General features: G+C 37.4%; 1 protein-coding gene across 14 annotated transcripts in view; it reads left to right on the top strand.

The window, feature by feature from the left end:
* ADD1 (adducin 1) overlaps nt 1-26,350 on the top strand; it is a 66,600-nt gene that overhangs the window by 12,194 nt on the left and 28,056 nt on the right. For 13 of the 14 annotated variants that reach the window (XM_055720579.1, XM_055720552.1, XM_055720593.1 and 10 more), the window contains exons 2-4: nt 20,709-20,921; nt 22,287-22,449; nt 23,513-23,664. In XM_055720579.1, coding sequence (XP_055576554.1) covers nt 20,727-20,921; nt 22,287-22,449; nt 23,513-23,664 — 510 coding nt within the window. In that variant the 5' untranslated portion in view covers nt 20,709-20,726. Of the gene's footprint in view, nt 1-11,177; nt 11,199-20,708; nt 20,922-22,286; nt 22,450-23,512; nt 23,665-26,350 lie in introns of those variants that run through there. The other variant, XM_027815487.2, reaches the window with a different exon arrangement.

The following is a 26,350-nucleotide window of genomic DNA, read 5'->3' on the forward strand; positions in this document are numbered from 1 at the left end:
TGTGTTTCTTCTGCTTTATTATTTAGACATTCTCTCTTTTAGTTTAAACAGGTGTGAAATAGAGGCAGTCTCATATAATAAAAAAATCTGAAGTCTGAAACTGGCAATAGTCACCAAAGAGTGGATGACTTAGCAGATGTCATCTTAAAGCTCTTGCAGTGAGGAGAAGGTATTCAGTAATACTGGTATTTTGAAAGACTGTATTAATGTCTGTGCAGTAAGAAAACTGTAGAAGTTGGTTACCTTGACTTTTTGTTCTTAAAGTATGTTTTTCAGCTATGCTGTGTAGGATTTATCACGGTAACTGAAAAGGTGTCAGATTAAGTAATGTTTTGCCTTGGAGTGATAAAAATAATAGAAATAATTACTGAAAAGCCAAGTAATTTTTTTTCTAATTTTCTTAATGAATATGACTTATCAGCTTCACCCTTCTGGTAAACCAGGTAATTTGTTAACTGAAAATATACTGTTACACAATGGAGAGAGCAAAAAGCTTTCTGGCTTTATATGCTTTTAAAATTCATTTATCTGTCAAAATTGAAGCTGAGTATTGCTGTTGCCTTAAATTGGAATAATCATTTATTACATGTTCTAGAATAGTATTCCCTGCAGGTATGACCTATGCTTTAGCTAGTTCTGAAAGGGATGCAGTCAACATTGGAATAATTTATATTTTTAGCAGCATATTCAGATCTGGCATTTTGATTTCTTATTTTGAGTCATGTCTGTTAACTTTTTTTTTTTTCCAAATATTGTGTCATGTTAGCTGGTGACACACTTCTGGGTGGTTGTTTTTTTTTTTTTTTTTGGTAAATGTTCTTAGAGGTGTATTTCTTGTGTTGGCACTGTGCCTCATAAACATATAAAATCTGAACTGCCTTGTAAAGTGAAGGTGAAGATGCATGTTGACATGCAGTTTGATCTTTGGAGGATAAATCCAAAAAATCTTCCTTCCCTCTCTTCCCCCCAAAGAAGAGTGAGTGTATATCTTTTTAAGACTTGTTGGATTAGATTAGTTTAGTTTCCTGTGAAAAATGTTAGGGAATAGCTGATGGAGACACTAGTATCTGCCACAGAACAAATCTGCAACAAGGAGATACAGTACAGTGACTGCTTCATGGGCTGTTTGGATTTTGTTACCATTAATTTATTCCTACGTTATGAAAGATCTAGAAAACTGAAACAAATTAAATTTAAACAGTTTTGTGTAGGTTGCTTGAGACTTGGAGGAGTGCAAGGAACTTGAGGATGACAAAGAAATACCAAGGATAAGGCTGATAGCAGACTCATAAACGAGAATAATTTAAGCCAGTGAGATATATTGCAATTTTGTGTCATTAAACATCTTCATTAAAAAAACCTGATTTTTAGTGATGTTCATAGAAGTTCATGAAATTAAGGGGTGGGTGTGTGGAATTTAAAGTATTTCCTGTTCATTTTTAGCTGATGTTTGAAATTCTATAGTAAGGTCTGGTATTAATAGGAAAGAAAATAGTGGGCAAGTATGAGGCAAGAGAGAAAGTTAAGGTTGGTTTAGTTTAGAGAAGACAGATGAGAAAAAGAAATTGAAAGTCAGAAACAGTTCTAAAAATCTGGATTACATTAAACAGAGGATTTCTCGAGGATTTTTTTACACATAATGTATTTAAAACACCCTGTTTTTAAGAAGTCACATTCTGTATAAGCCCATGGGACTTATGCTATGAGATATTGTTACAGTGAAGAGCTTAGCACAGCATAAAGTAAGGTTAAACATTGTATAGCAGTTATACAAGGGATGTCAAAATGGATGTAACTTTTTTCATGGTGTAAAGAATAAATCAACAAATCACTGCAGATGAATGTGTGTGTGTTACACTGTTCTTAAAATTGCTCACTAGCCATAGTTAATCAGGGTATTTGGAGTTTAACCACTAGTTTGACTGAGTTTGGCAATTTTTGCCCTTTTAGATAAAGTTTTGACATTTACTTATAAAACCCCAAATGGTTCTTACTCTGGCAGCTACAGAATCTCTTTGTATACAAAAGAGAATGCTACAGGTTCTCTTCCTTATAAAATCAGGGCAGTTGACTAAATAAGCATTGGGCTTAATATTTGAGCATTAGAATTGCCAGACTTCTCTTTTGGGCTGAAAAAAAATATGATTAAATCTGAAGCTACTAATTTCTGTCTTTGAAGTAGCTGAAGTCGAATGATCTATATAGATTGCATATATCTTAAGTGGGATTTCGAGCAGAGACATGATGGTATATATGGGTGTCAGGATATGCATAGAAAGGCAACATTTTAATATTAAAAATGGGATAGTAAATGTCATTCATTTACATAAATGTGGCCCTATAGAAAACATTTTTGTTGGATTTCATAGGGTTCATTGGATGTTTTGCTACTGAACAATTCCAATGAAGTGGGAGTTGCTTATGGCCCAATATGTATTTATTTCTGTGGATGTGTTAGATTGTTTTGAAATCCCTTAAGAGCAGGAACTTCCGTTGAGCACCTGATTGCAGTTTCAGATGGGGGGGGGGGGATTGTTTACAAATTACCTAGCCTAGTCTGTTACCCAGCTCACAGCATGACTGCACAGTTAGTTGTGTAGGCTCAGCAATGTGGCAGGCACAATGTGGGAATAGCTGTCAAGGGCGAGTTTGAATTGTATTGTGCTCCTGAGAAAGCATGATCTAGTTACAAAATATGGAAACAAAGACATAAAGAGTAGATGTTTCTTCATATAAAATAATGCTGTTGTAAAAACAAATACCACAAGCCAGTTCTAATGCAAGTGATTATTGTTTTCATTTCACACAGTAGTTTTGCCCATCTCCTTGGAGAGCTGCTTCTCAAATTCTAAGGTTTTGTTGAGATCACTTGGACTTCACATGGGCAGAAACTACTGGCATGTATCCGACTGCATGCTGTTTGGGAAATAGCTGTGAAAGCTGGGTTTAGAATTCTGGCTTTGAATACTGTGTGCATGTCACTGTTCTGCAATTTCTCATGCCAGTAGCCTTTCAATGAACTTGAAAGAACTGTACGTGCGTATTTCAGCAATAAAGTAGTGGCAGTAGGGTTTCTCGAAGGAGTTAATTTTACAACTTGAGTCAGGAATGAAAGTACTTTAACAGTGCTGTGTGGATTATTTAGGATCCTTGTCTGACTCCAACTCATTTGACATAACTATGTATACTTGATTTTCATTATTTTAACTTAAATTTCTGTTTCTGGGATTATAAGCCCAACGCTGCCTAGGTGTGACTTTTAGAACACAGTGAGGAAAGGTCTCTGGTTCCTACTAGGTAAACATAAGCAGGTGTACTGTGTTTTTAATTTTCTAGCTATTGGTAGTTGTAGTACTGAAAGGTGGATGGCATTTTGCCCGTAGAAGAGGGGTCATTTGGATAGGGATCAGAGTAAAAAACAGTAATAAAGACAGTATGATAGTGGAGTTGTTTGTAGACAACCAGTAATAAGACAGATGTAGATACATTGGGGTTTTTTGCTGTTAATCTTCAGATGCTTTTCAGCTACAATAATCCTTGCCTAAAGACCTTAGTCTATGCGGATGGATATTGTTCAGTTTAATCTGGAAGCATGGGCATGTGTAGAACTTGGGCCTTTCATGTTTTACACTGGGACTTGAATTCAGTAAGTGCAGAATGCACACAAGCATGATTTTGGTTTTTTCTTTTGGTTTTAATAATGCTTGTTTACTTTTGTAAAACATCACAGCCATGCAAAACTATTGTGACCTTTGGATACTTTGGTTTGCAGCTCCGTCTTTATCTAATGTTTAGGATTGGACCGTAGGAGAGGATTTGAGTGTTTGGGACTGATTCTTTCAAAGCTGTATGCATGGAAGAGTAGGAGAGAGAGCTGATGTGTGTCCCCATGGGTCTTGGACTGGATGACTGGAACCAGACCCAAAATGTAAATGCATCCAGCTTGCCCTCTTCAGTGAAGGCAGCCTTTACGAATGAGCCTTTGTGACAGGAGAGCATTAGTAGTTCTGCCAGTCAATCAAATTGTGATGTGTGAGGCTCTACAGCCATTATAGTAATTGAGCAAGTATCAGGCTTGGATTAGTCCTTGTCCTCCTGCATTGCAAACAGAATCTTTCTGCCATGGTTTGTGCATATCCTTCTGTTTTGTGCGTTCTCCTTTATTCTGTTGATTCTTCGGTTGAATTATGTAACCGTCTGGAGACTATAATGGTCCTAGTTAAGAAATAGGCCTGGTAGAAGGTGTGAGAGTGGCCATGATTCCTGAAATGTTAAGGTCTGGGCTGTTGTGGACAATTGTTTGTGATTCTGACAGTAACTTTGCTGAAATGTCCATTAAACACTGTGTTTGCATGATTTACAGTGACTGGAGAAGCTGGGGAGACACTTCTCCCCAGATGTAAATCTGAAACCCTGTAGAGAAGTGTCTTTTTGCCACTTTCAGGTGGAAACAATGAGAACCTCAGCTGGAGGGTAAGTCTTGAGTTTGCATAATGTTAGCTTAGGCAGCCGTGTTCAGTTGTGCAATACTTGCCTGACAAGGGAGACAGCATAATCAGGAAGGTGGTTTTCTCATGGTGTTTAATTTGTTACCATGTGGGTGTGCATGACCCTTGAGGTTTACCCTGAAGTAGGAAACATGACTGCATAATTTTCCTCCCCTGGGAAAAAGAAAAAGAGACATTAGTTGGTCCTAAAATAGAATTCATGGGGGTTTCTTGACATACTATTTCCTGATACAGAACAAGCAACCATCTAATACAGGAAAATGAGTTCCAGTAACACTTTCATCCATAATTTATATGTTTTTAATATGTAGATTAAAGTTGTAGAGAGCATTCTGAGAGACGGAAAAGAGAATGCTCTTGAATTTGGGAACTGTGTAATGGGATGAACTTTTATCTTACTGTCACTTCTAAGATTTTGATGAAGATACATGCCCTATATAAATATATTAATGCTATTTTAAACAATGTCCAGAAATTTTCAGTCTAGGGTGGATAAAAGATGGTGTAAACCACGTTGTCTCCCTAAAATTTATCAACTACCTGAAGGGCTTACAAATGCCTGATTAACCACCATGTAAAGGAGTTTTTTTGAATTTGAGTAAGCCTGGCTGTTAGCTGTCTTATTTGGAAATAGAAGGGCTATATATGTGGGGTACACATTTCAAAGCTGTTTTTATGTGTAAGTGCAGTATAAAATCTCATATGGAAAGTTTACGTCAAAATTAATACTTAGGCTTGCATTCTGCAAAGATAGTTGTTTCCTCCTGTATACAGGCTTTTAAAATTCTGTCTGATTCTACTTTGTCAAGAGGTTAATTTGGTCTCATAATTCACCTGTATTTCCATCCTTCCCTTCCTCCTTCATCAAAACTGGGAGGTGCTGTAAAAGAACTGGGGGCTGCCACCTAGAAAAGCCTCAGCTGACCTCGAGTGAGAAATTCGTGAAAAATTCAAGATCTCCATTGCCTTCATTTGCCTGATTCAAGCCTACTTGAAATCTCCATTCTTCGTATTAGCCTCTACCTCATTTATGTACTTTGATTCACTCTCTTCTAGCTCAAACTGGTAACACGCACATCAACAACGTTAGTGCTGCTTATATATGAAACTTGCTGGTTCCAGCATAATGCCTGTGCACTCTAATTGCTGCAGCAATTTCTGAGTTACTTGGATTCTCTGCCAGAAAATAATGGTTTGAATTCATGCATCTAGTCATGAATATTCAGGTTAGTTCCATCTCAAAAATCTCAACCAACCAGTCTTGTAATTATGCAGGGTTTTTTTTCTTGTGGGGCATTTGCTGTAGGATCTCCAAAGTTATAGATGTATTAATCATGAATTCATTGAGAAACAACTAAGTTCACCTTGTGGCTCTGTTGCCAAGTGGTGGCACACTGTTACATAGCCTCTTCATCCTTCTTTTTGTGATTTAATAATCTTTTTGAGCAGCTATGCTAATTGCTTGTAACTTTCTTAAAATTTCTTGAAAAGCATAAAGAAATTAACGTAGTTCTTGAATTTTATTATTGGGGTTTATTACATAATTTTGAGTAGCAATAAATGCTGCTAGAGCATACTTAAGATTTATGATATCATTGCCTAACAGATCCAGCAATAAAAATGGGATATTTTATAAAAAAAGACAGTTTTAGTGTACCTCTGATTCAGATAAAAATTGCATAATGAAATATAAGCTCTTAAAAAAAAAAAAAAAAAAAGAGGGGGAGGAGGGAATGCATGTTTGTCAAATTCCCTGAAAACTAATTATCACTGTTGATAGATGAGCAAGTTTATTTCTTGGATTCCCCCCTCCCCCCAGACCACATACCTAAGAGCAGGAGGTCAGAACAACACAAGAAGACTTAATGAATGGGATGTCTTAGCATAACAAAAATAGGTATCATTCAGTACAATCTAACATTAGTGACACTGTTCCTTATTGTGATCTATAAGGAATGTACTAATACATTATTTCAGCCTGGAAAGGCAAAATTGATGTGCTTATGCACTTTTAGTTTGCCCTTGCTTCAATAAGAATGTGTTGTCTCTGAATCAGTGTATGTAAGACCTGTTATTAAGGTTTAATGATTTCTGGTGAAAGAAAAAGTTGAACTAGAGTATTTTGTATTTGCAGTCCTTTTTGCAGGTTTCTTATAAATCGCAAAGCTCTACTTACAGAATAAACTGTAAAGCAGAATCTGATAATTCATGTGCTTGATTTTTAGAATATGTTTCTTAGTAGACTTCCTTATTTAAAAAAAATGCAGAACACCAAACTTTTCTGTTTACTTATTTAACTCCAGTAAGTCCAGTCTCCACGTTTAGATGTCTTATGGTTAAAACCCCTTCAGAATCTTTTCCTGCTCCATTCTTTAAACATTCCAGTTTCAACCTCTTAATGAACAGTAATAGTAAGTGGAAAACTGTTCTTTAGGTATAGTTTTTTCATACTAGGAGGTGAGATTGAGCAGCAGTGCCTCAATGTCTTTTTTTCATACATGTTCATAGGCAATTTGGAGGGATCGTGGGCATGCCACCTTCACTATTAATGATCTGTGGGGTTTGTATACTTGGACTGTAAAGTGTGGAGTTGTCCTTTACAGTCTATCGTAATTTCTATGGCTGTCGTGAACTCTTGAAATACAGTGCATTTAAATTTGGTCTAACATTGTCACTGCAATTATATTTAAAACTGAAATGACCCGGTCTTTGCATTTTTTGTATCTGATCACATTAAGGATTTGTCCCAGGAAGTCTTCTGTTTCCCAGGGTAGTACCCAAATGAGTAAGTCAACAGATTCTTTATTCTAGGTTGGGAGATGTGTTCAGTGTTTTATCAAAATTAGCTTTTTAAAAAAAAAAACCCAATAAACCTATTAAATAGCTCTCATGCTTACATAAAGTGAAGTCGTAGCTTTCAGGTCAGTGTTTTTACTATTTATGTGAAACTGAGGGGGGGAAAAAAGACTCTGTAACTACTTTCCTTTGTCCTTTAAATAAGTAAAGATACAAAATAGCATCCAACTGTTTTGGAAGAAGTTATTTTTGCAGAACAGTTCAAAGGGTTAAATGACATTCTGTTCATTGCCAACACATTTCAGAAATCTCACCCCTTGCTATTTAGTCTGCATGAAAATAACTGGATCCTGGCCAAAATGAGGCCACTTTGCCTATGCACTGCTGTGTTTCAGTTGATCCTTTATGCATAGTGATACTAATATTTTAGATGTGAATACTTTAACTGAAATTTCTTGCATTTTTAAATCATCAGGGAAGTATCTACGCTCCTCTTAAAAAATGAGTTTTAATTTCTTCTGCCTTTTGTAGGAGCTTTTGTTATTCACAGCACTTTCTGCAAGTATAGGTTCTGAGTGTCTTCAATAGCTGTGAAAGTTAAAGATATTTTAAATATTTTTTTTTTTTGGGGGGGGGGGGTTATATCTGTGATAGCATTGGGTATGTGGGTGGAATTTTTTTTCTTGTTTCTGTTTTCCCAGACAATAACCTTTTTGAAAACCCTAACAAACCTTTTATTAAACGTAGATTTTCATGTCTGATTTTAGAATGTCCACCCTCCTTTATTTAAAAGAAGGATAGCATTGGATAGGTAGCACCATCAGAAAATACTACTTAAAAAACCTTATAGGAAAAGTGAAGCAATGCTACTGTGGTCAGTAGTGAGGTACTTTGTTCATTTTGCCTATTTTGCTAGACCTTGAAGTCAAAAGAAAATCTTGAGGGAAGAAGAAAGCTTCTCTTTCCTCTTGTATTTGCACTTAGAGTATGCATTTGACTTTCCTGTAGACAACTTGCAACTTGTACTGTGTCCTGCATTGGCATGAGCTCTGGAGTCTTCTGCCTTCTGGTAAAGCTGCTTATGAACTCCACAGTTCTCATGCAGTGCTACAGCCTCTCCACTGCCGTGGGGAAGAGCCTATGCTGTGTGCACTTCCTCTTGACCTGCTGTGCCAGAAGCATCCCCAAGTTTATGATGGACAGTGGGTAAAACCTTGTCCTTGATCATAGTTCCTGACCTAGTTCTCGTTTCTGTATAAAGCCACTGGTGCAACCACTGCGCGTCTCCCTGAACTTGCTCTGTGAAGCGGCAGTAGGCTCTTCTCCAGTAAGTGCCACCTCTGTGTAAGCAGATGGCTTTCTTTCCAGGGGGACTGTGTGGGGTACTGTTAAGGAATTTGGGGACTGTGATGACTTTTAAGTGTGTTGTTTCCTAGGAAAATCTGATTTCAAATGCGTGTATGTGAAAACTATGGAAGTTTTCTTACCTGATTTATTACGTTGGCAAATGAAACATCCAATTTTGCTTCTGTCGGTTTTAGCTCTTCAAGAAACTGATGTGTGCATTTGTGTTTTCCGCAAATCCAGTGTTGGAATTAAGTCTAGCAGCTTTTGTAACTTCAGTTTAAGGCCAGTCTTCATTTCTGGGTCAGACGTGCTGATCAGTTTGTCTCAAGCTTTCTAAATACTTGTTGGATAAAGCTGGGGCCCTGCCCTTGAAAAGCTGGTGATCTGATTTGACCTTTGTTCAAAAATCTGAGGGCACTGGCCTATTGGCATGTTTGGCATGAGGCTTGGAAAGTGCATGTGGGTTCACAGAAACCTAAAAATAAGTAGTATTTGGGTTAAACCTCTTTATTTGTATGGACTCATGACCCTCATGGCAAAAAGAAATCTACATGTGTTTTCTGGTACTGCTGCCTCCATCCATGAATGTTAACAGTGGAAAAATATTTGAATTTCATGGTGTCTTGGCGTCAGATACTTTCTGCACAATTATAGGATGAAAAAATTAATGACTGGACTCATTCTTGTGTAGTACTGAGTGGCATGTGTACCTGACTCTTGGACATCAGTGAAAAAATTTCATGTAGAAATAAAGCAGGCTGGAAAAATCCTTGTCACTAATATTTTCTGTTCAACAAATTTTACAGTTTCATCAATAAGGCATAGAGAGAGTACCTCTCTAGCGCAACCCTTTTTATTCTACAGGCTATTAACTTGAAAAAAACATTAACCTAAGCAGTTCATTTTCAGTGGACTAAACTGCTGTATGCATCAAAGAAGGTAGTGCAACGAACTAAGGTATTTGGGAGCTTGTGTAGTTTTTGTCACTGACATTTCACAGGTAAGATAGAACTGAATTATTCAGATGGGATGTTTGCACTTCATGCTGCAGAAGATCATTAAAAAATTGTAAGAAAGATCCTACCTGATCTGATGGAAAACTTGTCCTAATGGCAAGTCTGATCGGTTTTGATCTGAGCACAGGAGAAGGGCTAAGGATTTTTGGTTCTGTCTCTTATTACTTGTGCCTTCTGTCTGACATTGAGTCTCCAGCTGTCACCAACCTACCAGCAGAGGAAGGTGATATTAAAAAAAAAAAAAAATAAAAAAATTGCTAGAATACTAGCAGTGCTTTGGAAGCTACAAATAACATGAGCATATTGTGCATGTGGAACTTGATTTTTCCCAGAGCCTAAGAAGGAAGGGCAGGTTCATAGATTTCAGAAACAGACGGTACTCTGATCTCAGTGCAGGCAGATAGTAGAACTTGGATTAAAACGTGTTTGGCTCAGTATTGTACATATATGGTTAGGAAACTTCCATCTCTATTGAAGGGCAAAAGTGTCTGATTCACTCCAGAATGTTCAGTCACTCCATACTTTCGTTAGCAAGACTGAAAGGCCCTGTCACCTCTATGACCAGTTAACCAAATAGGTCAAGCTGCTAATCCCTACAAGTCGGTCGTCTACTCTCCAAATCATTTTTATAGCCTTTCCTTGAACGCTGATATTTCATGTCTTTTTTTGAAGTGTGTACATGAGAACCACAAATAATATTTTAGTAGTGGTTTTTTGTTTTGATTTGGGGTTTGGTTTTGGTGGTTTTTTTTCAAAAAGGGAAGGCAATTATGCTACTTGATATTCTTTGTTTTATTTTATGAATACAGTAGACCACGTGGCTGCAGCATAATCTTTGCAATTCCTACACAGTAATTTATGACAGCTCCTGAATTCAGTTCTAATCTTGCCTTTTCAGGCAGAGTAATTCTCTTAATTTTTGTCTCCACTTGTACTCCTTTGCATTAGCTGTGTTAAATTGAGTTTTGTGATATTGCACTATTAATTATGTAATTCTGTGGGTTATACTTGAGAAGGTTATTTCAATTGGAACTCAGATTTCTGAAATAAAATACTTTTGTGGTATTTGGCAGCGTAATTATGAGGACTCATTTTGGCAGCTCTTTCAAGTCCAGGTTCAATGTGCATGTTTAAATCTCTGTGTTGGAGCAACTTTATCTGAAAACCATGGTACTGCTCTGAACCATGACACTGAAACCCATGTTTTTCACTGAACTGTAAGGAGTTATTTTGGAGGCTAATAGACACCAAAGTAGTGGAAAGTAAAAGTGTCTCCACTGCCATTACTACCTGTGGCAATTGGTGGTTCTCTGGTAAGAGGCAAAGTAAAAGTGTCTCCACTGCCATTACTACCTGTGGCAATTGGTGGTTCTCTGGTAAGAGGCAATGGAAAAAATATGAGTTTGTAGAATTCATACTCTCACGTTGTGCCTGGAGAAATGCAAAGAGGTGAAACTCCTGTTTTGTCATTTGCATGTAAGTTTCCTGATACATTTGTGAGGCTCTTAAGGTTTCAGCAGAAAAGCTTAAGGTGTTTATGGTACTTATGCAGAGTATTTCTTTCTGTTATATGTGACATTCTATATTATGATGTCTGCTATCACTTTCCTTTATGTACTGAACATTTCCAGAAGTGCTGTATGAGAAGTGCATGGGAATAAGTAAATTAACTTACTTCGTTTTCACTTCTTTGATTCAGTAATTCTGATGTTGAGTTAGTAAGCTGGCTTAAAACTGTTAGTCTTTCACAAATTGTTGGAGGCTAGAAACAGCTTTCTGTTGTTTGCGTGTAAACTGCTTAGCAAGAAAATCAGTGAAGGAAATGATCTAAAGAGGTGAAGGAAAGTTAAAAGGCTAGGGCTGGGAAGTAACTGGGAACCTAGTCAATGGGAGATAGGAATTCACAGTTTCAAGGGTAACTCCTTTATTAATCTTATTCCTAGTCCCATTTTTAGGTTGGGATTCCTTCGCATTTTTAAATAGCTTGGAATGACCTCTTTGGAAATTTGATCTTTTCAGCATAAATTAATAAATCATGTTAAAGAAGTTTTAACATAAAAATGGTACCAATAAAAATGTGGTTTTTAGTGATACCAATAAAAATGTTTTTTTAGTGATACCAATAAAAATGTTAAAGAAGTTTTAACATAAAAACCAGTACCAATAGTGAGTGTAGGCTGTGACTGTACCTTCCAAGTAAGGTCTGTGCTAGGTGCTGAGGGGAGGAACGTCATGGTGTGCTGCCCTGTTCCATCTTGTGCGTCAATCTCTGCTTCCTACCTCACGATCAGGGAGGGGAGGTGGATAATTACTGTTTCTAAAAGTTCGATACTTTGGTCTTCTAAATCCTTTATTAAAAGGAGGGAAATTACCTTTCTCTGTCTCACCTTCTAGTGTAGTTTTAATGCTAGTTGCTTCCCTCTTCTGTTTGCAAGGACTGAATTACATGTTCTGAGCCATATATCTTGAAACTTACACAGAATTTAGACAGCTGTCTAATATTTATATTTTATTTATATAATTTTTTCATATAATTTATATGCATATTATATTTTAATATATTTTATTTATATAAAAAAAACCCTAATTGAGCAATATTCCAGCTGTATCTGTCCAACTAAATTCTGATGTCAATTTTAGGTGGGCTTATGCTATGTAGAATCATAGAACAGCCCTGGTTGGAAGGTATCTGAAAAGATCATCTGGTCCAACCTGTTGGGGGAAGGGGAGCCTAGATGGGATTATCTAACACCCTGTGCTGCTGCTTCTTGAAGAACTCCAGCTGATGGGGACTCTACCAAGTTCCTGGGGAGGTCGTTCCAGTGATTGATTCTCAGCGTAAAAAAAATTCTGTCTTATATCAAGGTGAAACTTCTCCTGGTGCAACTTGTATCGGTTGCCCCTTGTCCTCTCCGTGGGCCTCCTTGTGAAGAAAGAGCCTCCATTCTTTTTGTAGCCACCTTTTAAGTACTGGAAAACTGTGATGGGGTTCCCCCGAGCCTTCTGTCCTCCGAGGAGGAAGGACCAAACTCCTTGAGCCTTTCCTCATAGAGCACATCCTACAGCCTCTGGTGATCTTTGTGTCCCTCCTTTGGAGCCTGTCCACTCTGTCTGTGTCTTCTCGTGAGTTGTGGAGGCCAGAACTGGACACAGGAGTACTTCAGGTGTGGCCCGACACGCGCTTGGTAGATCGGGACGATCGCAACTCTTATCTCCGCTAGCAATGTCCCTGCAGCCCATTTGCCTTTGCCGCTGCAGCGGCGCACTGCTGACTCCTGTTCAGCTCGCTGCCCACCGGGACCCGCAGGTCCCTCTCGGCAAGGCCGCTCCCCACCCGTGCAGATCCCAGCCCGTACCGGGCCCTTTGGTTGTGTCGTCCCCTGTGTGGGACCTTGCGCTCGTCTCTGCTAAACTCTGTCCTGTTCTCGCTGGCCCGCTGCTCCGGCCTGTCCAGGGCTCTCGGTAAGACGGCTTTCCCTCTGATGCATCCACCTCACCACCCCGTGTGGTGTCAGCAGACTTGGTGATGGTGCTCTCAATCCCGTCACCCAGGTCATTTAGGGAGACATTGGAGAGTGTGAGGCCCAGTTGATCCCTGGGGGTCCCCCACTTGTGAGAGGCTTCCAGTGTGAGTAAAACCCATAGATGTGAAACTCTGAGGGCAGCCTGTGAGCCTGGTTCCTGCTCACCTCAAAGACCGCCCATCTGATCTGTATCTTGCCTGTTTGTCCAGGAGAAGGCTGTGGGAAACAGTGTCAAAGACTTTGCTGAAGTCCACGTGAACAATACCCACTGCTATCTCCATGTTGACAGGAAATGCTATTTTGTCATAGAAGGTGATCAGATGTTCTAATTTTGGTTGGGATAGAATTAATTTTCTTCTTCTGTCAGGATTAAACCATGACATGGGGTTAGTCTGCTGTGATTTGCATTTAGGGAATCTGCACTGGCTTTTCCCAGTCACCTGCTTCATTTGGCTTTGGTAAAGCTAGACAACAATCACGCTTTTTTACAACCTGACATAGTTATTGCTGTGCTTTACCTGTGGCTACTTAAATGTTTTATTAACACAACCTAGAAAACCTCATAATAATGAGGTTTTAATAAGCGGGTTACCAAACGTAGTGTTGGATGTTTGGTTTCTTAATGTGCATAATTTCCAAGATTTATTTTTTTTTTACTGTAGATTATTCTTCCAGTTCTAAATACAGGATCTTTCATTTTTCTGTACAATCAGAGGATGCCAGTTAAGGAGGGACTTTAGTATTTTAAGGATATGGTCTTAATGAAACATTTTATTACTTAATTTTTTTTTTGTGATCGTTACTTCCTTAAAGTTATAACCTTTTTTTTTTTTTTTTGGCAGTTGAAGAGCAATTTGGTACTTTATATGGGAAGAGGCCTGTAACAACTGCTGTTTTGACAACTCTGACACATAGATTCTTGCCCTTCATAAATATTTGGAAGTTTAGTTTTAATTTGAAACAGATTTCTAGCTTTATTCTTTGCTCTTAACCATTTCAAGAGACCTTTTTGCCTAAGTTTTGGGAATAATGAAGGAGTGTCGATGAGTTTCATTACACAAATAATACTGTGTCTCAGAAACTGATACAAATGTTCACTCTTTTGTATGGTTTGAGGTCTCAGGTTTAAATTTTTGCCAGTTCTTTATGTAACCTTGTGATCACTCACAGCCCGCTGTGCTAGGTCTCTGATTTCAGTGTTTTGGAGAAAGTAAAAACAGGAAGTAATTGCTTACACAGAGTAGATGCCTTTCGAGTAAGTTTTTGGGACTTGGGTGTGGGGTTTTTTTTTTGTTTTTTTTTTTTTTTTTCTCTCCCTTGTTCTCTAACCCAGCTTGTTTCTTGAGCTACTGTCATCGATACTAAGGCGTGGTACTACACATATGATGCAATACTTCTGGTCAGATAAACTTATTTTAGTGTTGGATTTCTCTGTTTAGAGTCCAGTATGTAACTTGCAGCATCTCTGTTAATAAGTAAGATAATGGTGCCTACATTCAGTGCAAGATAAATAACTGTTCTTGTTTGTGAAATAGTCTCTTCCTCTTTGAAAACAAAGAGCAGAGGAAATTCTGAAGATGCATGAGCTGGGAACATTTGCTAAAAAAGAATATAATTGTTCGTGATAAGTATGTTGTCTAGTAAGTACCACAGTCATGATTTACTTTTTGTTCCTAGACTTCCTAAGATAGTGCCAGCTTTTCCTTTTAAAAGTTCAGTAGGAAACATTTGGAATGGCAAGAACAAATCCAGTGTCATTGGTGCCAAAACGCTCTCACTGAAAATGATGGAAATTGTAGTGCAAACCATAAATAATATCCCTATTATAAAGATGTATTAATTTTTTAAGGAGCAAGTTTGGCAAATGTTATTCTAAACTAAATAAAAATTGCAAAAAATACAGAAAGTACCAGAATATTGAGTGAAGGGGTAACAGTGCAAGTTTGTAAATGGTTTGGGTTGGGGTTTTTTTGCAGATACCAAGTGATAATGCAACTTCATTTTCTGTAGATGGATGTTTTACTTCTTCACCATCTCCCTGCCAACTCAGTTTTCACCCAAACTCAGTCTGTTCACAATGGCTCAGTTACCTCTTGGGTTTCTTGCTGCCCACAGTGCTGCACCACCCCAGTGCTGCCCAGCCCTTGCCCTTCCTCTTCCTTCCTCCTGTCACCTCATGACTTCCCCATGTAGTAATTTCTGCTCAGTAGCTTTCCACAGTCCATCCCCCTGACTCTTTCCTGGACTATAAAATTATTCTGTCTTTTCTCTGTTCTTTCCCTGTCCTTTTTTTTGCATCCAAAATAGAGCTCCCTTTCTTCCCCCTGCCAGTACACTGCCTGACTTGTCACTTACATGAGCCTTTCAGGTAACTGTTACTCCTCAAAGACTGCTGCAACAGTGTACAACAAAGACTGCACAACAGTGAAGAAAAGTTATTTTAATTTGTTTTGCTACTCCCTTGTCCCTTCCCCAGTAACTTCTTGTCAAATCTGTTTTCACCTCTTTTAGACTTAGTAGCATAGTTCTGGTGTGAGAAGAGATACCTTGTTGAAAGAACTGTCAGAAAAAGGTTGATATAAAGGAAATTACTATGTCATTGTCAAAATCTGCCTTGGAAGCTGTATGTCCTGGGAATAGGTACCCTTGATCTCTGTTGCTGGTGACTGGGATTGTATCAACAGTTGAGAAGCCTGCTGCTCATTTACTTTGCCAGTTTGGCACGAGGTCCCATACAGAGGTTTTGCTCACGTGGTATTTTGTACAGAGAAATCGTAAGCTACCAGGAAGAAGGCAGGTTTTGTTTTGGGGTTTTCTTCTCTAAAATGACTTGATTTTGTAAGGTTTTGATCAGATAACTCTCCTAAACTTAAAAAAAAACCCACAAACAACTGTGGGCATGTGCTATCTTAAATTGGCAGTATCTTTTAAATGTTTTATAAGTCTTTTTAGTTCCTTTGTCTTCTTAATAATATGATGAACTACAGTGAGATCCCAGCTCAAATCCAGTGTTGTTTTTTAAAATTATTTTATATAATTTTTTTAGATTTAAGGGAGGGATTTTTTTTTAATGTGCCCTGAAGTTACTGTAGATTCTTATCAGGTATTATTTGCTGTCAGGTAACTGTTTAAAGTTACTTATCTGTATGTGCATTATCTAACTCTCCAGACTGACTACTGAGGAACATAAGCTTTTTAAAAATTGAGATTTTTTTTTTTTTTTTCTTTCTGGATGTTAACATGAACAATTTTATGGCATTCTTGTTCTAAAACTTTCTTAGTTTGTTTAAACTGTGTAACACCACTTCCTCTGAGGTGAATCCTGTGACAAAACCCTCTTGGGTTAGGAGAGGAGAAGGAGGAAGGGGATTTTGAAAGATAGAAGTAACCTGAAATATTAATACCAGTTTCAGAATTTTTTTTTGTAAACAGTAGTCGGTATCTGTAACTGCACTATAAATTTTATGAAGCTGGTTTCCTGACAAAAAAATGTATTTCATGAAGCTGTTTGTAGTACTTGAATATACATACACGTGCCTTTTGGTAAATATGATGTGCTGTGAGTTGGCTTGGTGTCTCTCATTTAATGTGGTGATTTATTGAAATTTTGAGTGTTTATAGTACATTTGAGTGTTTATATGTACATATTAGAAGATTGGATCTAATGCTTCAGTTACTGTAAGGTGTGATTTGGATTTTATGATTGATTGATCACACACGCACACTCCCCCCCAGTAATAGACAGAGGGAACAGCATCTCTGTTTTTGAAAATAGCTGCTTCTGAGAGAAGGGCTTTCTTACCCGCTTACATTTTCCGGCATGGCTTTTTCAGTTAAGGGTGTGACTTTTTCTGATACAGTTGTTCTTGCATTAAAACACTTATCATGGCAAAAAGTCCTTTGACATTACAGCTTATCTTACTTGGGGGCTGTAGTATACTGCAGCAGAAAGGAACTGTCTGTACTGGAGAGTTGTGGGGCTGGGGATGGTCTGAATTTTTTTTCCTTTTGTACTCCTTGGGCAGCCTGTTGTGATTTTCAGTGTGACTTTCCAGTTTATAGAACCACTGGCCATTCCCCAGTGTCTGTTCAGTTTAACTGCTCAGATGCCTTTTATTTATTGTTATCCATATTACTGAAGCTCTTACTGGAGACTTCATCATGCCTTATTCCCAAAGGGTCTTCTGACAAAACTTACAAATAAATTTCAATGGCCTGTGCAAAATGTCAAATAGGTCTGTTTCTAATTGAAAAATAAATACATTTCTCATCATTAGGTGACAGTCGTTAAGATAAAAATATTGCTATTTCAGTCACATTACAACAATTAATTAATAGACTTTGGGGGGTATACCATTAATTTTGGGCACCTACAAAACTGAGCTGTGAAACTGATATTTACCTTTAGCTATAAAATGATCACTTAATGTTAAACATGGAATTTTCTGTTATACTATTGCCACCACATAGTTTCCCAGGACCTTCCTGAATGCCATCTTATACTTGGGTAAAGGAGTAATACAACTTTGGCAAGACACTGTGATCCCTTTTTAACATGGCCTGTGTGGGCTGTTAGGGACCAGTGCCTTTCCAATGCGATTAAAAAAGAGTGAAGAGAGGTAATTATGTATGTAAATCATTTGGAAATGGCTTTTGGTACTCTGAATGTAAGATGGAATTACTATAAATAATTAAATGCAAAATTATGTCTGCAGATGTGTTACACTCCTTTAAATAAGACTGCACATACACACAAAATGCAACATTAGACTTAAATGTATTCTGGAAATTCAGTGCTTCAGCAGGCAGGAGCAGCCCACTCTGCTTGGTGGAGAAGCTCAAACTTAGCATTTTCCCATGCTTTAGTGAATACACATCGGGGGCTGCACTAAACAGAATGCAGTATAAATTCTGAATTCCTTGAGCAGTTTGATTTGTCTTTATTTGGGGACTTGCCCTTGTGCTGTTTCTAAATTCTCTGATTCCTTGTGATAAGCAAAGGATGATGTTCAGACTTAATTAGGCCAGTTGAGCTATTACTGTAAGAGTAAGCTATATGTTTGGATCTGCAAACTGTAACTTTTCAACAAGCACCTGGATGTAGAGGTATTAGGACAGCTGACAGAACTCAGAAGAGGGGTTGTGGGAAGTGGTAATGGGCCTTCAAAAGCATTTTTGGGGTATGAAATGGCAGGTGGTGCTGGCTGGAGGAGGAAGGGAACTTAGAGGGTGTGTGTTGGGGATCTGAAGTTGCTAAAGGAGAGGTGGCTCCTTTGCTACCTGCTTAAAACTTTCTAGGTCAAATACCTTAGAAGGTTTTCTATGTGGATAAAAGCATTATTTCTTCTTGCCATACGCTGTATTTCCTCCTGGGTCGAGGAAAGCTAGTAATTAAAAGACCTTAAAATAATAAAGGCTGTGTGTATGTGCTTATTTTAAAGAAGAAAAAAAAAAAAAAAAAATCTGACCACGACTTTTTCAGCCTAAGCTGATTGGTTTGCACTGAAATACTTTAGACAGTGCAGAGGTGTCTCTGTCTTTATTTAGCAACTCAGTGGGTGGAAATCACTGAGCATCTAAAACTTGAGTGTCTTAAGTGCTAACATAGTTTCTGATAGTGGTATCCTCTTCTGCAAAGTCAAGGAAAATACTTTTCTTTTGCTTGTTGTGTTCAGTTGTCTGTTCAGTGATTTGTTTGTTCTGAAATAAGAAATCAGTTGAGTTTTGAAGCTTCTTTTCTAATGTGAGAATCAAAGAGGATGAAATCTGCTAATTCTGAAGTCTTGAAGTAGATTTTTTTTCTTTGCTGCAATGATTTTGTTAAACATAGTCTGCATGTCAAAATAATTCATGTAAATTTTCCTTTTGTGTATGCATCCACATCTGAGGTGGTTTTACCTAATAAATGTACAAGTAAATTCCTAATCAAATTGAAATCCACAAGCAAGTACACTTTGAGACAAGTCACTAAGGAAAATCTAAAAATAGTAAGAGACATATACCACAATTTACTAGTTATAATATGTAGAAATTAATCATAAGTTAAATTATGATACATACAATCTTTTCTACAGCATAGTAAAAAGCATTGCATGCAGCAGATGTTAATGGTATTAATGGTACTAATCCTTGCAGTTGCAAAACTGAAGATGCATAATGAAATTGACTCTTTAAATCAGGGTGGTTCTTACTGTACGGAACCTCGAATCTAAATCAGTATTACTGAAATGAGTCTGTTTCACCTTATGAGAACAGGGATCTAGATTCTGTAACTTTATTCTCTATCTATTCTTCCACCTCCAAGAAAAGACCTGCTAACTTCTCTTGGCTTATTTTCTTAGTACAATTACTAAATGTTATGATGGCAAGACTTGCATATCTTGTGTATAATGTAAATAATTGCAGTTTTATGAACTAGCAAGCCATTCAGCGTTAAATATTATTATTACAGTTCAGTGAGGTTCGGTTTGTGTTAATGAAATTTTGTTTAATAGTGTACAATATGCAAAGAATATACATTTTCTGGAAAAGTCTAAATTATGTCAGTTTGAGTCTGAAGGCATTGCGCATGTGGCTTTATTGAACTCATTGCTTGTCAGTGGAAGACTTCCAAAAAAAATCTACTGAACATGATTTTGGAATGAAGGTTATAATATCGTGCCCAGAAAACTGGGATAATGTTACACAAAGGGCTTCTTGTGAGTGAAAGAAGCATGTGTGTATGAGCAATACCAGCTGAGTTTTCAGCCTTTCTAGTAGATACATGCAGTTGCTGATTGCAACATGTAAAACTGAAATGAACCCTGGCCAGTGGGTGGGGTTGTGTTCGTGGGTGTGCTTTCCAGATTCCAAAACCCACATGCTAATGTGGTGATGTGCGTGTTGTTGAATGAACCTAAAATAAATATATTTCTGAAAAGTATGCCTCGGGTTGTAGAGTTAGTGTTTCTGAGTTTGTCCCCAGAAATGTGTTCGCAATCTGAGCATGTTTTACTGGGGTTCATTTTTCATATTAATGAACATATGTAATATTCTGTCTTCCGTAATGATTTAAATTCTGCTTTATGCCATATTCTTTTCACAATGTCTGCTTTAACTTTTTAAATAAAATAAACAAAAAAGGAACCCCGGTTCATTTAGACCTCGTGTCTTGAACTTCTCTGTAGAGAAGGTCTGAAGGACTTGCATACTTCTGAAAAATCAAGCTGTGTAGACAGCTTAAAGAACTGGAGATAGTTTAAATGGGAGCTCTTGTTTCAGTTGTGTAGCGTGTACATGTGTAGCATATTTGACTTTTATATGTTAGCCTACTCCTCTAATCTTACATTTTAAAATTTTTTTCCCCTTCTAAAATATTGCTGTCTAATCACACAAACATAGTTTCTGTATTTGCGAAGCCATGTTAATTTTAGATGGATTTGAACGGTTACTCTGAAACAAGAAACACACATGAAATTCTTACTTACTACTTTGCTTGATTTATTTATTCATTCCTCTTCTCTGCCACCTCTTCATAGGTCCCTTAAAACTGTGCTATGAATGGTGATTCTGGTGTGGGGGTGGTGACTTCACCACCTCCAACAACAGCCCCTCATAAAGAGAGGTATTTTGATCGAGTTGATGAGAATAATCCAGATTATTTGAGAGAGAGGAATATGGCACCTGACCTTCGCCAGGATTTTAACATGATGGAACAGAAGAAGAGAGTCTCCATGATTCTTCAAAGCCCAGTAAGAAAAGAAAATGCTTCATCTTTAAAGTGATACATTTATTAACTCTATTTTTAATACCTATGGGATTGGAGAATTTAGTGGTATCTTGGATCGATTTGATCTTTTTCTGGTTGGCCTTTCTTCTAAAGTGTCTTAATCGTAGCCTAATTTTCCTCACATTATCTAGTTGAATTTTATTGTCTACTCATGAAGCAGCTTCTTGGTCTTGCTTTCAGAATTTCCTGTGTAGTTGTCAAAACAGTTTCATATTTTCCATCTAGTCCTGGTCAGACATTTTTTCACTTGTTTCATATATTCAGTATTTACATGAACATTTAGATTAAGTAACACTTCTAAGAATAGCTTATACAAGGGAGGTCTATCCTGTGCTCAGTTTTTCATGCATGCTTCCAACATATGAAATATTTTTTTATATCCCTTTCTGAAAGGGTGCACAATAATAAGCTGTGAATTACTGACATCTAATATTAAAAGATTTGTCCCTCAGCAAGAAAGTACAGAAAATTTCTCGCATAATGTGTTCCTTGTGTAATAACTAATAAATGACTAGCTAAAAACCATTTCATGACACAACTTCACTAAGATCGTGGATGTAGCAGTAACCCATTTACAGTTTTTCCATGTGAAATCAACCCATTTAATTTAGATTTACTTAACGATTGGAATACTTCTCTTTCAGTACAAATTGCAATGTTCTTGTCAAAAGCAGCAGCCACCAGCAGCAGGGTTTTTTTTTAAAAAAAAAGTAAATAAAAAATCTTCCTTTCAAAGTTAAAACAAATAAAAAAACTAACCAGGAAAGAATTAAACAACCCCTTGTCGAAACATACTTTAAAAATTCAATGGCTATGGAAAGTGGTCTAGTGGAAGGTGTCCCTGCCCACGGCAGGGGGGATGGAACTAGATGATCTTTTACATCCCTTCCAACCCAAACCGTTCTGTGATTCTGTTTCTTCCTATGTTCCTGGATGCCATCCTGGATGCTCCAGTTCTCTGTGAACCTCACTGATAATTTTCCTTCTCTTTTCTGGTTCTACTACTTCTCCTTTCATGCTTCATATACAAGTAGATTGTATATCCTTCTCATTCTTCCAGAAGTCCATATTAGTAGGTTCAATGAGTTTTAGTGTCACTTGAAGAGAGAATGCTGGGATTTTGATTCACAAAAAAAAAGTGACTCGCATCATTTGAGCTCTGGAGAGCAACACTTTCAATTAACAGTATGCACCCAGTAATTCTGCCCTGAGCTGCTTTTCAGAAGAGGTATAGGATATTTCCATCTCGTGTGCTAAAAAGAAGCTTTGTGTGAAAGGTCGAAGTTCTTTTGAACAGGCTTTACAATATGCAATGTCCTGTTGCTAGGCTTTTTGTGAAGAACTGGAATCAATGATCCAGGAACAATTTAAGAAGGGGAAGAACCCAACGGGTTTATTGGCTTTACAGCAGATTGCAGATTTCATGACAACAAATGTACCAAATGTCTACCCTGCAGCACCACAAGGCGGAATGGCTGCATTAAATATGAGTGAGTGCACCTTTATTTATAATAGCTGAATTCTGTTTTTTGAAAGGCTTGAAATGAAGACAGTGTGAATGAACTGAAGAGCGCTGTGAAGTTCAAATGCAAACATGAAATGAATTGATTAGTTTCTAAATGCCACAGTGGCATGCAGTGTGATTCATGTGTATAATTTATATCAAAAGCTATTTCAAGTATGGTGTCTTAATTGAAAATTAACCCTGATAAGTCAGTACTAGTAAAAAATTTAAAGATTTAAATACTGCTAATGTTTGCCACATGGATTGTCTGCAGGAAAATGAAATGCTCATTGGCAGTCTAGTAACAGTAAAGGTCTTCAGAAACTAATTGTTTTTGTTACGGAAATACGGTTTGCAGCTTTCTTCAGTGAAGTGAAGCTATAGACAAGAAACATCAGCAAGCACAACAAAGGGAAACGATAACCAAAATGTATGAATGCATGTATACACACAAGTTTAGTGTTAAATCCTTGCTTGTGCTTTAAAATAAATTTGTAGTTTAGACTGTAGCATGGCCTGGTTCTGCTTTATCATGGTTACTTTTAACTAGAACTACAGTATTTGTATTTATTTACCATAATCCCCTTCTCCCTAGCTTGTACTCTTATTTTTCCTAATTAAATGAACCTGTGTGCATTTTTTAGGTGTGTAATTCTCATTTTCAGGAATACCAAATCATGTATCTGAAAAAATGGAACATTTGGGATTATGCATTTTCTGTTAACAGTAAAGTTGTATTTTTACAGACAGTCATGTTTGAGAGAGAAAAAGAATATTTTGCTAAGGAATGCACTGTCACCTTAGCACTAATTAATATTAAGGAAGGAAATGTGCTGAGTTTCTGAAGATAAATGACTTTGAGAATGTCATTATATTTGTGTAATATAAACTATGACATAATAGTAATTAAACTTTGCTATCAATTTCTTAGCTTAATATGTTGAAAAAACTAGTAAGAACAACGACTACAATAGCAGTGCATGTTGTTAGGTTTTAACTGATGTTAAATGCCACCCCCCTTGTGCTTTTTTACCCCTTTTCCTTTTCAGGTCTTGGCATGGTGACACCGGTAAATGATCTGAGAGGATCAGATTCCATTGCTTATGAAAAAGGGGAGAAGTTGTTACGATGTAAATTGGCAGCTTTCTACAGATTAGCAGATCTCTTTGGCTGGTCTCAGCTTATTTACAATCATATAACAGTGAGTATTGAATCAACAGATAACTGAACCAATTGTTTTAACATACAAGAGAATTGCTTCCCTCCCCCATCTGTCATTTTTTCTTTGTGTGGAAGAGGAGCAAAGTGGTATTGAAAGCAGTATTACTGAAGGGATTTGTCATTGTGTATCAAGAATAATAACTAGAACAGCTTGGATGTCAGCTACCATAGCCTGAATAGAGTCTTAAGAGAGTGTGCATGAAAGTTCTTGTTATGAAATCAAGATTCCTGAAAGACTCAGGCTTTAGTATCTTAAATGCTTTGAATAATTGTATGTATTATTCGATGAGTCATGTCTTAGCAAGAAAAGAAAGTACTAAAATAACTTCTTAATAGTTCAGTTGAATTTTATAATTCAAGGTACCAATCTTTCTTAAAAAGGAGTCATAGTATTTCTGAACATGAGTGAACTACTTAGTTTAATGTAGTGTGCCAACAATTTTCTTGTGACTGAGTAATCAGTGGCATCCATAAAAATAACGACAAGGAGGTCAAATCAAGGAGGTTTTATATGCCAGAAGAATGATCAACATGAATCTCATGAGTAAGGTCACAGCTGTAGTGTGCAGCCACTCAATTGTTTTCCTAACACAGCTGAATTGTTTGGTTTTTTTTTACATAGCAGAGGTTGTCCTTTATGTATTTTCAGTTCTTCTAGTTGCAGACTGATTGAAATACGTTTTTTTTTTTGTTTTACTGATTTTTGAGATTTTAAGGTATATTATTTGTGAACTGATGAAGATGATAAATGACATGGGTAGGCATATGTTCAAGGCAATGTTGGTTAGATTGTTTGATTCCTTTAGTAAGGGAACATATCCAACATAATGGTTCCTGTAAACAACTCTGTACCACCCCCTGATTTTTTCATACGTGACAGGAGAATTGATTTTGTAAAAGGGACATTAATGCAGTGGGTGGAAAGATTGCTAGAGAAGCAGGCTTGAAGATGGCTTTCTAGTGTAAATTTCAGCTCTGGGAATGTTTATGCATTTAGATAAAAAGGTAAATGTAATCAAGACCAGCGTCCCTAGGGAAGTGGTTAGGGCAAAGGCATGTGATTGGGGTGCAGTACCTCAAGTTTGCTTTCTTTTGGTGTGAGGGAGAAGCACGGGAAGATTAGATAATGATGATGCCAGTTGAGGTGGAAGACAAGACAGTCAAAGCACTTGGAGTACGAGATTCTGAATGTATTTTATGTGGTTTTGAAGGGCCAAGTGGTACCAGAAAGCTCTTGGTTAATGGTTTGTCAGCAGCAATCACAAATTGTAGTTTACTCATCTTTTACAAACTCCTTCAGTGAATAGTGTTTTGAAAGGTAATTGATAGATAGGATTTATCTCCGGAAGCTGATAGAGAGCAAGGTTCTATTTACAAAGTAGTCTTGTCTTTGTTCCATGTGCCCATACATTAAGTAGTAGTGTGGTAGTAAGGCACTCCTTTGGAATGTGAATGCACTTCATGCAGAGCTGGAGTTTGACTCCAAGCTTTCAGTTTATTAATCGGTGGATGCTTTAATTACTAGGGGATTGCATCCAAGTTAAAAGCTGTCAGTGCACTAAAGTAAGAGAAAAGATACAACAGCCTCCTTTGAGGGGCATAACCCTGTCTGTTAGAGGAAAAAGGAATTGCGAGGATATGAGAGCATATGCCAGCCTGGGCATATCAGGGAGCTGGGTGGGAGTATCTGCTTTTCTGGATCCTTATCAGTCAATGACAGCTGCTGTGTGTGGAATTGTTCAGACTGGTGCAGTCCTGACGCAGAAGCAGAATTACAGAGCATCAAGAGCTTTCATGTCAATTACAATAAAGTAGAGAAAACTTGGGTGCCTCCAGGGTTAGGCAGAATTTGAGACTACAGGTTTACAGAAGGTACACATCATTCACCAAGTCTTGGTTTGCTTTGAGGGCATGAACTGTTTATTGGATCTGATCCTGAAGTAAGATGATTGGTGAGTCTTGCTACTTGTTTATCTTACATCTGATGTTTCTTACTAGCTTTTGGGGTGTTTTGAATAATACCGGTTCTTAGTCTTGCATAAATAAGTAAAAGATTTTTCTAGATCATTTACATTTCTGTAATGGAGAACCGTTTTGGTGATTCCTAAAAGTACAGGTTAACCTCAGCTAACTGGTTCAGTTTAAGGCTCTTATGCTATAGCATGTTACCAGCTGGCTGTAAAAGAAGACATATTTGTACTAGAAGCTTTTGGATGACTGATCAACTACTTATTTAGATATTTTTTTTCCCTGCAGTAGAGCTGTATCAGACTATGTATGCTTTTAATGTTGGAAGTAGCAGAATACATGAGGGAGCATAAAGCAGTTGGGTCTTGGGGAAATGCAGCACTCGCAAATAAAATTTTAAAAACATTAAAAAAAACCCCAAACATAAAATCTGGGTAGACTCATAGCAAAATCAGTTGTCTCACGTGTCCAGTAAAGCATTTGAAGCCTTCTAATTCTCTGTTGAGAGACACCTAAACTACTTATCTGTCCTGTACTTTTATTGTACACACTTTAAACAGATGCAACAAAAGATGTCAGTGGTTTGAAGTCAGAATTATTTTTGTATTATAAACTCCTGATTGTGTGAATTAGACAAAAGATCAGAAACATAAGTGAGGGTCAGGATACTTGGTAGAAAACCTGCAGGTGTGCTGTAT

This window comes from Falco cherrug, chromosome 1 (genome assembly GCF_023634085.1).
Source record: "Falco cherrug isolate bFalChe1 chromosome 1, bFalChe1.pri, whole genome shotgun sequence".
NCBI classification, from domain to species: Eukaryota; Metazoa; Chordata; class Aves; order Falconiformes; family Falconidae; genus Falco; species Falco cherrug.